This window comes from Scleropages formosus, chromosome 24, assembly GCF_900964775.1.
Source record: "Scleropages formosus chromosome 24, fSclFor1.1, whole genome shotgun sequence".
NCBI lineage: Eukaryota > Metazoa > Chordata > Actinopteri > Osteoglossiformes > Osteoglossidae > Scleropages > Scleropages formosus.
In genome coordinates, this window is record NC_041829.1 from 9,552,930 (window position 1) to 9,566,776 (window position 13,847).

The 13,847-nt window shown below is 53.6% G+C and overlaps 2 protein-coding genes across 2 annotated transcripts; both read left to right on the forward strand.

Moving 5' to 3' along the window:
• The first annotated feature begins 461 nt into the window (after positions 1 to 461).
• On the forward strand, positions 462 to 5,424 carry LOC108936302 (interferon regulatory factor 4-like). Its single transcript, XM_029248954.1, has 8 exons — positions 462 to 1,198; positions 1,602 to 1,791; positions 2,336 to 2,397; positions 2,760 to 2,835; positions 3,113 to 3,223; positions 3,889 to 4,275; positions 4,503 to 4,621; positions 5,002 to 5,424. The coding sequence occupies exons 1-8, from the start codon at positions 1,025 to 1,027 to the stop codon at positions 5,191 to 5,193; spliced, it is 1,311 nt and encodes a 436-aa protein (XP_029104787.1). The 5' UTR covers positions 462 to 1,024; the 3' UTR covers positions 5,194 to 5,424.
• Positions 5,425 to 6,858: 1,434 nt separating this feature from the next.
• Positions 6,859 to 12,930, forward strand: LOC108936303 (dysbindin-like). Its single transcript, XM_018755616.2, has 4 exons — positions 6,859 to 7,069; positions 9,753 to 9,900; positions 10,070 to 10,219; positions 11,777 to 12,930. Exons 2-4 carry the CDS (start codon positions 9,753 to 9,755, stop codon positions 12,055 to 12,057), a joined length of 579 nt encoding a protein of 192 aa, XP_018611132.1. The 5' UTR covers positions 6,859 to 7,069; the 3' UTR covers positions 12,058 to 12,930.
• The last annotated feature ends 917 nt before the right edge of the window (positions 12,931 to 13,847 follow it).

The following is a 13,847-nucleotide window of genomic DNA, read 5'->3' on the forward strand; positions in this document are numbered from 1 at the left end:
TTCTAAGTCAGCGGAGTTACTAGTTAGCTGTGTATTCATGATTGGAATAATTAGGGGCTCCTGCTGACTTTGCCACTTTCAGTGCGCCACATTCATCATGCTGGTGAGTCTGGTAAAGATGCTGTAATTTCATCTGTTCATTGCCTAAAATTGCACATCCACAATGTTTTAAATCTAGACCGTAGTAAACCATTTCTGGCTAGAAAATCTCTTCTAAAAAAGAAATCCATTAGCACGACATCCCAATCTGCCAAGTTTTTTTTCTTTTTCTTTCTTTTTTTTTTTTTTTTTTTTTTAAATAAAGTACACATGCCGTGGCTTCTAATTTTGCATCATTCCGTAAACCAGTTTGTTTCCTGTTCTTGTCCCGCACTCGATGCCTGTTTATTCTATGTTTGTTGATAACGTTTGTAGCTAGATAAAACTGAGAAAAAAAAAAAAAAAAAAAATCATGCATGTTCATGTTGTGCCACATTTTACGCGCGTCACTTGGGGACGCTCGCTCTTCTGCGCGCGCTGGAATTAGCGGCGCAACACGACGGCAAGCGCTCTCTCGTCGTTCGCAAGTTTGCGCACGTCATGCACCCTGTTCTACGCGCTTCTCTCACGCGCACGGAGCGTTTCTGCGCGCCGCGGGCCGCTCGTTCAGACAGGAAACCGAAAGTGTTCCTCCTACTTTTACTTTCCCTTCTATGCTGCAGCAAAGCAAGGCGCTCGCAGCTCGAACAGATGCAACTTTTTTCTCGAGATAATTCCTGCAAAGCAGGTGCGCTGAGCAGGAGGGAAGAAAGGAATTGTCGCCCGGGGGGGGGGGGCGCTCAAAAGCCAGGCATTAAATGACTTTTTTGGGGGAACGATGGCTCACCTGTTGGGGGTTTTTAAAGGAGTGTAGAAGAGCACTTGGGTGACCTCGCGCCTCATGTGAGAGACGCTCGGACCCGCTCGGGCTCCAGGGGTGCCTTTTGTTTGCCGGAGGATCGCTCTGAGAAGGTCACCTGGGCGGGTGGGCGCGCGGGCCGCGGACATGGAGGTGAACGGCAGGAACATGCGCTTGAGAGAGTGGCTCATCGCGCAGGTGGAGAGCGGCAAGTATGCGGGGCTCAGCTGGGAGGACCAGGAGAAGTCCATGTTCAGGATCCCGTGGAAACACGCGGCCAAGCAGGACTACAAGCAGAGCGAGGACGCGGCCCTCTTCAAGGTAAAGAGAAAGAGACGAGTAAAACGAGCGTGGTGAAAGCACCTCGGAGTCCCGGTGTGAGCAGCACCTCATGCGTGCCACCGCAGAGAGCGCGTGAAAGCTCTGAGAACTTTCTTCACCGGAGCTCATTTTGCATGGGGGCGGGGGGGGGGGATTCAGTCCTTCAGCATTTCATTAAAAATGTCCGGCCTCAATGGTTTCGCCGCCCTCGGCTCCCCGCGCTGTCGGTACAGAAGCGTGCGCTGCTGGGTTATCGAGATCTGCGGTGAAACTTCTGGATCCCCGGAGAGCATCAGAACATTGACGGGACAGAATCGCGGAGCAAGGTGGTGAGTCTGGACCTCAGAGGTGATCTTTTCGGTAAATGTGTCTATGTTCCCGTGCGCCTGCGTGTGTCTCTCAGGCGTGGGCAGTGTACAAGGGGAAGTACCGCGAGGGCCGAGATCCCCCCGACCCCTCTGTGTGGAAGACCCGTCTGCGCTGTGCCCTCAACAAGAGCACAGACTTCAGGGAGGTCTCGGAGCGCAGCCAGCTGGACATCTCAGAGCCCTACAAGGTGTACAAGATCCAGCCCGAAGGCAGCAGGGCCACAGGTGAGCGATGTGGGAGCCCCACCTGTGGGGGCAGCACTGAGCACAGCAACAACTTGTGTAACCTTTAGATAACCTCGAACGCTTTCAAAATCCTGATCTTCTCGCCTGAACCATCGGTTAAGTGAAAAATCTCAGGTTGGACTCCTTGCTGTAGGGTACGGCGCCGGTTACCCGACGCATAACGTGAAGCTGGCGTCGGCGCGGTCGGTTCACTTCCTTAACCACCAGGAGAGCAAAGGTCGCACCTACCGTACTGGTTGGGCGAAACTGAAAGTTGCCTCTCAAGATCAAAGTTTAAGATGTCCACCAAAGTTCTAGCTCATATTTTAAATTCTTCTTTGGGTCACAGCTCTTTACCTTTCTTTACCGTAAGGTATTTGTCACGTCCGTACCTGCGGATTTAGCTTCTCGAGCAACGTAGCCCTTTGCGCAGCTCGACGCTCTACCGATGCGGTTCAAGTTAAGCATCAGGGTCCTCGGGGGTGCGAGAGCAGGACCCCTCCCCTTGATCACTACTCCGCTTGCTTTGCTTTCGCTGCTCCAGAGTCTCCAGGGACGCCCTCCGTCTGCCGCGTGAGTCCACCTGCCGCCGCCCCTCGTCCACAGGTGAGAGAACCCTGGTCCGATCCTGCATCGCACACGTCGGACTGTCGCGAACTGACGGAAAGGACACCTGCAAGTGCGTCGATGAGCACGATGTGAAATAGAAAGTACTTTTGGCCAAACATCCCAGAATTCCCCCATTTCAGCATCTATAATACCAGGGTAGGGCTGAATAATAAATTCCCTGTAATCGCCTACAGTCCCGCCTTGACTCAGAGCGCAACGTCGCCGGGGCAGTTGTTCCTTTCATTATTATGGCAACATTACGCTTTGCTCTCATATCTCCCAGAGACATGATCATAACATGGTTCTTACATGGTTCTTACATGGTTCTTACATATGCTGCGCTTGTCACCCGGGTGCAGACGAACGGAGGTGATGGACAGCAGCAGGTCTCTGCTAAGATGAACGTGAACATGAAGCCCGTCTCCATTACTTACGGTCAGTGCTCTTCATGGAGGAAAAGATCCTTCCTCTGCCGTGTGTGTGTGTGTGTGTGTGAGTGAGACACACTTTCATTGGCAACAGCCTCGTGTGGGTGAGGTGCGTGCCCAGCATTTTTCCGCAAAATACCTGGATGAAAAAAACGTCCAGTTCCGTCCGCTGAAAAAGCCACAGCTGGCGCTCCTGTTGTACCTTTGAGTCGGTGCCTCTCCAGGTAGCGAGAAGAGAAGCTGCGGTGGAGAAGCAGCAACGGTCGTGTTCGTCTCTTCCTCAGATGGCCCTGCAAAGGGGGATGCGTGTTCCTGGCCCGCGGCAGGAGAGCTGCCTTCCGAAGCCCTCGCTCCCATGGCGCCCGTCTCCTACCCAGACACTTTGCAGATCACAGGTACCGCAGCGCGACCGTGACCTTCCCGAACACCTGCGACTCGTACCTTGGGCTTAACTCTAAACGCTCGCCCGCGGCATTGCTCCTCGAAGTTCGGCTCAGAGCAAAGGGTCTTTGGCTCACAGGTGTGTGTTTGTTTTGACGGGAGCGCAGATGTTCCGCTGCGGTCCAGTGGCGAGATGTGAGACAGCAGTGTGTGAAACCACACACACACACACACACATTTTCAGAACCGCTTGTCCCTCACGGGGTCACGGGAAACCGGAGCCTACCCGGCAACACAGGGCGTAAGGCCGGAGGGGGAAGGGGACACACCCAGGACGGGACGCCAGTCCATCGCAAGGCACCCCAAGCGGGACTCGAACCCCAGACCCACCAAAGAGCAGGACTGCGGTCCAACCCACTGCGCCACCGCATCCCCTGTGTGAAACCAGATGATGTTATTTATTGCATCACACGTCATTATCCACAGTGACTTGCATAATTCATCTCTATGCTCTTGCTCATAAATATGGCATTCTTTTCTGTAAGCTGTGCCCCGAACAAGGGTTCGAAGCCCAGTCGCTGCCTCTGCTTTGAAAACCTTGACGCAAGTGACGCTCTTTAGCCGGGCTGCCCCCTGCTGGGCAGGCAGTGACGCGTCGCCGTGTCGTCTCCGCTTGCAGACTTCCGGCTGCGGGTGCGGCTCTTCTACCAGGGCCGCCTGGTGCGGGACTTCAGGACGAGCACGCCGGAGGGCTGCCGAATCCTGCACGGCACGGTGCCCGCCGAGAACGAACGCATCTACGGGCCCTGCGCCGTGGAGCCGCTGCGCTTCCCGCCGCCCGTTCCCGCCGGGGTCTCGCCCACAGCGGCCGGGGCGATGCTGCGTCTGCTGCCCCACCTGCAGCGCGGCGTGGTCCTGTGGATGGCGCACGACGGCGTGTTCGCCAAGCGCTTCTGCCAGGGACGCGTGTACTGGGACGGGCCGCTGGTGCAGAGGCGGGACCGGCCCAGCAAGCTGGAGCGCGAGAAGACCTGCAAGATGCTGGACATGGCCGCACTGCTGCAAGGTGGGTCGAGGTGGGGGGCGGGTGGCGGCGGCGGCGGCGGCGGGCGGGGGTCGAGGAGTCGAGCTTCGATCACGCTCCGCCGGTGCTCTTTCACAGCACTCCTCTCCCATCTTCCTGCCTTGTGTCCTTCCGGCACCTTCTCTCCCTCCTTTCCCTCCCTTTCCATCCTTCCTTCCTTCCTTCCTTCCTTCCTCCCGCTCGGTCCTCTTTGACCCTCCGCCCTCCAGAGCTGCAGCAGTTCCTGCAGAAGGGCAGCCCCCGGCCTCGCTACAGGATCGACCTCTGCTTCGGAGAAGAGTTCCCCGATGCCGACAAGTCCCTGTCGCAGAAGCTCATCACGGCACGTGTGAGTACCGCGCCGTCCGGCACCCGCGCAACGGCGCGCGTCTGCGTGTTGGCGCTTTCGGAGACTCGTGCGCGCGCCGTCACGGAGGCGTCGGAGGAGCAGCGGTTAAAACCGACCTTCGGTCCTCAGATGGCGGTACATCTCCCGCGAACGTTCAAGAGACGAAAATGAAAGCGCGAGCGGCCGGAGCGACTCGGCCGCCTTCCCGTGGCGGAAGCTGGTACAGGTCCAGCTGTTTGCGCTTTCATTCCCGCCGCTTTGTGCCTTTCAGGGTGCATGAATTGACACGCAGGAGGTTTTCGCAGGAGGGTCCCGCACCCCCGGAACCCCACGACATCCAAGCCGAACATCTCGCCATAACTTGACATCTCCTCACGCAGGTGGAGCCCCTGTTTGTCAGGAAGCTTCTGATGAACCTGAACCCGCCGAGCCCCCCGAGACAGGGAGCGGAACCGGGAGCCGAGGCGCAGGAGGACGGGTGCGGCGCCGACGACGTGCCGAGAGCCCGTCGGCTTCACGTCGCCCCTTCTCACCAAACCCCGGAAACCGAGCCTCGGCACCACGCTCCGTAACCCGGCGGGGAGCCGGAGAGGGAGCGGTTTCGCGCCCCGATCCCTGAGCTGTCCCTGGGGTGCCTGCGCTGACAGACTCGGCGAGATGGAACCAAGCCGGAGCGGCGTTTCGGCCTCGCCTCTGGGCGCAGACCCACCACCGATGTCTTTTTCAGAAGCGTAGAGCCTCGGTGTCCAACCACCTTATGGCGTGAAAATGACCTGCTCGTCATATGTGAATTTTGATTTTTTTATTACAGCTGTAGGGGGTGCTGTGGCGCAGTGGGTTGGACCACGGTCCTGCTCTTCAGTGGGTCTGGGGTTCGAGTCCCGCTTGGGGTGCCTTGCGATGGACTGGCGTCCCGTCCTGGGTGTGTCCCCTCCCCCTCCGGCCTTACGCCCTGTGTTGCCGGGTAGGCTCCGGTTCCCCGTGACCCCATGTGGGACAAGCGGCTCTGAAAATGTGTGTGTGTGTGTGTGTATTACAGCTGTAAAATGTATGTAAATGAATAGAAAGCCATTATTTTTATACAGAACATTATGACGTTTTAGTTGTGTGATGAACGTGGGGGTGCGGTGGCGTAGTGGGTTGGACCAGGGTCCTGCTCTCTGGTGGGTCTGGGGTTCAAGTCCCGCTTGGGGTACCTTGCGGCGGACTGGCGTCCCGTCCTGGGTGCGTCCCCTCCCCCTCCGGCCTTACGCCCTGTGTTGCCGGGTAGGCTCTGGTTCCCCATGACCCCGTATGGGACAAGCGGTTCAGAAAATGTGTGTGTGTGAGTTGTGTGATGATACTTTAACTCCCACATAACATACTGCCTGGTTTGGTTTTCTTCTTTTTTTGACATATGAGGAAGGAGAGATTTTGTCAAGATTTTTCGAGATTAATAAAATCTTCGCTATTAAACTTCCACTGTCCTGATGTAAAGGACGCAACCGACGTTACGAATGCGCGAACTCCACATGGTCCGAGCCGGATTCGAACCCGGCCTATTAGATGCGAGGCACCAGCGTCACGCACTTTCTGCCCATTATTAAATGTGTTATTTACATATTTATTTGATACGGGCAAAGCTCGGCACTGTAAGCTTTTATTGGGGTAACAAGCCACATTCGCTCCATCACTTGTACTTTCACGCAACGATACTTCTGCATTTGAAAAGGAAAAAAAAATCAGCTTTTACTTCGTTACAGTTCAAGTTCAAGTTGTTTTATTTGTCAGCCCTCTGCATAGCTTGTATAGAGTGGAACGGAATGTCGTTTCTCTGGAGACCACGGTGCAACAGAGAACAGAGTACGAGACAGTAAATAAATACACGGGACACTGTTGTGTTACCCTCCTCTTTTTACTTATGAATTTCTCACGTTCACCAGGAAATGAGAAGAAAGGAAAAGAGAACAAGGGGCCAAGATGCAGACCTTGTGGGGTTGTACAACAGCGCCCTCTGGCGCTGCGAAAAGCGGAGACACACACACACACACACACACACACACACAGACTACAGGTCATTTCTGTCCGATTGACTGTGTTGGGTGCAGCACAGTGTCCTGTGTACCGTCATGAGCTGCGTCTCTTCTGACTTTGTAAGCTTCGGACTGGACAGCTGTAGCACCTCCCCCCCCCCCCCACCCACACCACCCTATGCTGACACACATCTCCAAACCCAGCCACACACACACACACACACTCGGACTCGCCAGCGGAGCAGCAGCGTCTGTCTGTCTGTCTGCTCTCGGTCCTGCACCTGCACCTGGACCCCCAGCTGTTGACACTTCTCTGTAGCGCCGCCTGCTGCCCAGAATACACCCACTGGGGGAGAAGAGTACCTGGGCGCCCGAACCAGCGACCACAGAGCCGGGAGCTCGTCGGGGTCTGGCCCCAATACCCAGCTCGTACCCTGTGAGTAACTGTAGGGAGTAGCTCGCTGGGCTCCAGTGGACCTTCGGCGTTCACTTACACTTTGTTTCTTCTTCTTCTTCTTCTTCTTCTTATTATTATTATTATTATTATTATTCACCTGGCACTTGTGTGTAAAGTTAGTGTGTCAGAGTTTGGTGACCAGCCGAGTGACCGAGTTGCACACATTCCCTTATTTGGAGATCATGTTTCTGCTCCTCTGCCTTTGGAACTCAAACATGTTCCATATCTGCAGAACAGCAGCGTTGATTGTTTTCTATAGTTTCATTTACCTATAGGTATGTAGATGTGTGTGTGCGTGTGTGTGTGGTGCCTGTGTGCATGCAGATAAGTTTCAAATTCATCTATGTTACCCTTGTTTCCATGGCAACTTAAAGCATGAGGTTTGTACACAAAGTTACTTGCACTGATTTATCTAATTATACCGCAGGGTAATATTTACTGTACCAGTTCAGGTGAAGTACCTTGCTCATGGGTATTACAGCAGGAGAGAGATTCAAACCAGGGACCTTCAGACTGTAACACAGCAGCTCTAACCACTGCGCCCCCTGCTGACCACCTGTTTGTTTACCCCAAGAGTGTTTGGCTTTGACCAAAGGTGGTAAGATGAATGACCGCACAGGGACCGCGCCGGGTTATTTTTACAGACGGCAGACTTTTGCGGAGCAGAGAGAAACATTTCCCCCCAGATTTGGTCAAACGCCAACTGAACATTTCTAAATGACGTCATCCATCCCGGGAGCATCTAAACAACCTGCCCTACCAGATATATGTGCACTTCAGAGCGCAGGATTGCGCTCCACCAGGGGGCTGCTGGGAAAGGGCCCTTACAAAGATCTCTTTTCGTTCTTTGTCAAACACTTGTGTAGCAGAAACCGCTCCACCAGGGGGCTGCTGGGAAAGGGCCCTTACAAAGATCTCTTTTCGTTCTTTGTCAAACACTTGTGTAGCAGAAACCGGGACAGCAGGGGGCGCAGCGGTTAGAGCTGCTGCCTCACCCTCAAAGGAGTCGGGTTCGAATCTGACATTCTGTCCTGATCAGGCTATTTACCCTGAACTGATACAGTAATAATTATGCAGCTGTGTAAATGGTTGAATTACTGCAACCCTAATGAAGGATAGAGGTTTCCCTCAAATTGCCCCAGGGGTTCTGAAGGAGGGGCAAACAGAAGGTTTCCCACCTTGATATAAACTGAACTGTTTGTACCCACAGCCCCGAATAGATAGATAGATAGATAGATAGATAGAGTCTATGTATTACTGGTCGGCTGGGAGGAGGGTATCACTTATCACTGGGGTCCTTTTTATAGCGTGATGACATCAGTCTGTTATGACTGACCATAGTGCGGCCAGAGGTCACTCAAGCAGACTCTCACAACTGACGCACAGTCACATGGGAGTTGGAGCCCAGACATGTGATCTGCTCCAGTGACTCCGGTGACTCACACCTTTCCTTCAAATGCCATCTGAAAACAGTCAAGATCCTCATGAGGAAATGAGCACCAAGTGCGGCGATGGAGCTACCATGGAATCCTGGACACGCCGTCACATCCCGGGATTTCAGCAACTCCGTGCCAGATGCTCCTCAGGAGTGGGAGGCACCAGCGCCGCCTACTGGACCACAGCGCCACCCCGGTTTACGCGGCGTCTCAGTTTCAGGCCTCAACTTTCACCATTTGTGTTGTTTTAACTTGTGACGTTCACTGATTCTCACTCTAGCATGCAGCTACAATTCCACATTGGGACGTGATCCTATAACCTCCTGGTAACAAGTCCAGGTTTTTCTGTCCTTGCCAGCTCGCACAGTATTTTTAGCGATGCGATTTCCGGACCGTCCCTCATTGTGTCAGCGTCAGGGTTACGGTTAGGGTCGCACTCTACCTGGGATCGCGCAGGCACAGCAACGAGGGACTGATCCCACTGCTGACTGTCTCTAAATGTCTTTCCACCAAACGTCCCAAACAAATGTCTGAGTCACGCAGCGGGGGTTCAGACGGGTCATTTGCTGCCTCCCTTTCTTCTAAACACAAGCGGTCTGGGAGAGTACCAGGAGCACCAGTATACCAGGGTAAGGACTTCTGTAGAGACCAACGTACAGTACCAGCAAGTTCCACGGAATGATCAGACCGTCCACTCATCAGTTCGCGCTTCTAACACATGGAGCAGCAGGGGGCGCAGCGGTCAGAACTGTCCACTTCAAGTCTGGAAGGTCCTGTTTGAATCCCCCGCTTGCTGTTGTACCCCACTTAAAGTGGAGTACGGTATGGTAAAGTATGGTAAAATTATTGACATTACATGTTGCTTTCGAGGGGGTGCAGTGGCGCAGTGGGTTGGACCGGGTCCTGCTCTCCGGTGGGTCTGGGGTTCGAGTCCCGCTTGGGGTGCCTTGTGACGGACTGGCGTCCCGTCCTGGGTGCGTCCCCTTCCCCCTCCGGCCTTACGCCCTGTGTTACTGGGTAGGCTCCGGTTCCCCGTGACCCCGTAAGGGACAAGCGGTTCTGAAAATGTGTGTGTGTGTGTGTGTTGCTTTCGAGGAAACCGATGACAGAAACAATGACTTTATCGAGACAGTTTCGGAAAGTAAATCTTTGTTTAGCTACAGTAAATCTTCGGTTACCTGCACGGGACCGACACGTTACTGTGCTTCCTCTCGTTGCCGGTGGAGATGGAGCGCCGTGCGCCGAGGGTCTCGGACCCGGAGTCCACACCGCAGGTGAAGCCGTGCGACAGACGGCGCTTCTTCGAGGACGTCTTACAGCACGATGTGAACGTCCGCTTGCCTGCTGCCCAACTGTACATGGAGCCGAGGAGGCGTGAGTGCGCACACACACGCGCGCACACACACACGCGCACACACGCACACGCAGACTCAGAGATGCTCATGCTTTCTGTTCCCGATGGACCGCTTCTCTGTTACTGGAAGTGGTAAAACAGAGTAAAGACACTAAACTAGATGGTCTCCTTCGCCCCTCCTCCACACAGCCCCCATCAACAGCATCTCGTCCATGGAAGTGAACGTGGACGTGTCGGAGCTATGCTTGGACCTGCCGGACTTCTCAGACCCAGAGGAGCCGGATGAGTTCCTCAGCTCTGCGGGGGACGAGGGAGGGGTGGCCTCTCCTTTCATGGCAGGTGTGAGCTGTCAGAGACAGCAGTGTTAGTGTCACACAGCATGCATCGCGCAGAGGAACACACCATCGCCGTGTGCGTGTGTCCCAGTGTGTGGGACTGGAGTTCTGCGCGTAACTCTGACCGATTAACAACACAAATATTTACTTTCTCAACTTTTTTTTTAAATTCAAGCTCCTCTAAAATTAAAACTAATTTCAAATTATTTAATATAAAATAATACATGAACAGGAGCGCGGTGGCGCAGTGGGTTTGACCGGGTCCTCCTCTCCAGCGGGTCTGGGGTTCGAGTCCCGCTTGGGGTGCCTTGCGGCGGACTGGCGTCCCGTCCTGGGTGTCCCCTCCCCCTCCGGCCTTACGCCCTGAGTTGCCGGGTTAGGCTCCGGTTCCCCGTGACCCCGTATGGGACAAGCGGTTCAGAAGATGTGTGTGTGTGTGTGTAATACATAATTATTTAGCAGACGCTTTTCTCCAAAGCAACTTCCAATGAACTCTATGTAGTGTTATCAGCCCACATACCTTATTCACCGTGGTGACTTACACTGCTTCACACACTACTTACACTGAGTCACTCATCCATACATCAGTGGAACGCACACTCTCTGTCACTCACACACTATCAGTCTTTGGAGTGTGGGAGGAAACCAGAGGAACCCCATGCAGACACAGGGAGAACATGCAAATGCCACACAGACTGAGTGGGAATCAAACCCACATCCTTTTGGACCACCCAGGCACTGAGAAACTGCAGCGCTACTCGCTGTGCCACCATAGGAGTTTGTGGAAACGATATACATCGTCTCCACAAGCTACTGTTTGTTTGCTGATTTTTAACCGAGGCATCCCACGAACATTTGCGCAGTTCCTCATCTTGCTGAGCCAAAACATTGGCCACTGACACTCAGACACCCCAGACAGGATCCGTAAACACCGTGGAAGTGAGTTGGATTACGGTGGCCCCACACTCCTCTTCTGTTTGTTAGCTCTTTTCTGCCACCTGTTGGCCAGGAGGGTAAATGCAGGTTGCATTTGCTGTGTGACAAAGAAGAGTTTTAGAAAAAACCTCAGAAAATGTTGTTGAGAATAAATAAACACACACACACACACACACACACACACACACACACACAGGGTGAAGCTGCTGGTCCCAAGCAGGGTCTCGGCAAACCAGGGCCTAACCCGATAGCACGGGGCGCAAGGCTGGAGGAGACACACCCAGGATGGGACGCCAGTCCATCGCAAGGCACCCGAAGCGGGACTCGGACCCCAGACCACCAGAGAGCAGGACCCGGCCAAACCCGCTGTGCCGTCGCGCCCCGCCAATAAATAAACGGACAAAAGCAAACTAAAGAATATAGAGAAAGGTCCATGTTTTTTTATCATTTTTAACTGGAGCCTCAGAAAGGCGAAGGGTTACCGTATTTCTCTGATTGGAAATGTTTAGGCGTCATCGCAGAAAACCCTGTAAAGTGTCATCACCGCACTCGGCAGCTTTTGGAACGGGTTTGGTGTCACTTTAAGACGTCTTTGGTATTGCTGGGTTCTGTCTGCTCCTTTCAGGCGATGAAAGCCTGACACACGCATGCAGGGACCTGCAGCTTCCCGGGGCCTTTGAGCACCTGTCCCGCATGTCATCCACCTCCTCCACATCCACGGAAACCTGCGGAAGCGACCGTGGCGAGGAAGGGGCGGAGACCCCCGTCGCCCAATCAGACGATGAAGGAGAAACCGACTCGCTCCTGCTAACGGAGACGCTCCCGAGCGCAGACGCGCAGGTGGAGGCACCTCTTGGCTCCGCCTCCGTCGGATACCGTAGCGAGGGAGGAGGGGCTTTGCGCTGATGGACAGCAGCAGCCGGTCCACATCTCACAGTCATGCGCACTGTGAATTTTACAAGGCCAACAGAACCTGTCCTTCTGCTATAAGGCACCAGTAATCCACCCACAGAGGCGTCGTGGACGGCAGAGAGAAACCTGGAACGTCTCCAAACCAGGTGTGCATGTGTCCTTAATTATAACTAAGTGTGTTTTTCATCCTGCCTCTTCTGGCTTTGTCTCTGCTCTCTCGATCTAAACTGTCCCATCCGAGACCGCTACCCCGGATCCGTCCCGAAGAACCGGTTGAGGTGCACTGAGGACCCTGTAAGAGTGTCCTCTGAGTGCCTCCTGCAGGAGGCTAACGGTTCACGCCGCACTGGGACGAGCCCACCGGTCGACTCAGGACGCGTTGGACCGATTCTGTCTCCGGTCTTCCCTGGAAGTGCCTGAGAATCTCCAGGAGGAGTCTGAGACTGTTGCCATGGAAACGGAAGCATGGCCTCTCGTGCTTGGGCTGCGGGCATCACGACCATCTCCAGGATGAGTGGTTTGCAGACGGATAGATTGATGGACAGATGGATCGACGGATGGGGGGTGGATAGATCTACCACCATTAGATGATCAGGAAACAGAAGTGACAGTAAATAGACGAAATATTTCTATACACGCATATTAATAACTTAAATAAGTCAGACATGCTCTAAAAATGGTGAATGTTAACAGGAACAGTGTTATACGAGGGATCCCGGGTGAGCGGCGCAGAACGCAGGTAATAAACAGCACGAAAGTGAAAGTAAAATCTATATTTGCACTTTGCTTGGTCAAAAGGACAATGAGGCTTAACTCTTCGGGGGAATCGCCTGCTGTAATAAATGCTATTCCACATGATGTTGGAGTTCTGTGCCTGGTGCGTGTGTGTGTGTGTGTGTGTGTGTGTGTGTGTGTGTGTTCTCGACTCAGCCTCCTGTCGACAAGTTTTGTGGACGTTCAAAGACATTATGGTCTGTTCACCGAGCTCTCGGATGCTGTGCCTTAAGGAAACGTACCCGAATCCGAGTAACCTGAACGTCTCCAGTAAGCAGGTAAACTCCCACTAATCGGTAATTTATCGATCAGTCGATCTGTGCGTGCGAGAAACGGCCAATCGTTCCTTTTCTGGGAACCCGAACCCAAAGCGGAAGATGTATGACCGTATACGGAGCAGCTGAGGTCCAGTCCAGCAGAGACGGGGCGGAACGTCCCGGGAGTGGCCCTGCTGCTCTCGAACCCGGCACTGCCCCGCGGCTAACAAATCCAAAGCTTGTGATCAACGCAGCCCTTGTTGGCTCGTGTCGCATAAGTGATATATTATCTTACATGTTGTCAACACTGCAGTGTGTGTGTGTGTGTGTGTGTGTGGGGGGGGGGGGATGATCATTTATTATACTTTCCAATACTGGGGAATGTGGTTAATCAATCACAGGTACGCAAACAGAAAGGTGTAATGAATAGCTGTGGATTTCATAAAAGTCGCAGCGTGAGGCAAAGCAGTTGAACCTTACATCCCGGTGGCTTCCTGCTCGTATCCCACACCACGTTACATTTACATGTATTCGTTTAGCAGACGCTTTTCTCCAAAGCGACAAACATCTCGTAGAAAATACAATGTGTACAATACGTTAGTCGAAAGAGAATTAGATGCACACGCGTGCTTCTTCGGTGCGGTTAGTTTCTTTCCACCATATGAACCAATGTTCCTCACAGGAGTAGCAGCAAAAAGGTTTATCTGAATATTGACAATTCCAAATCGCCTTCCTAGTAATATTTTTTTTCTG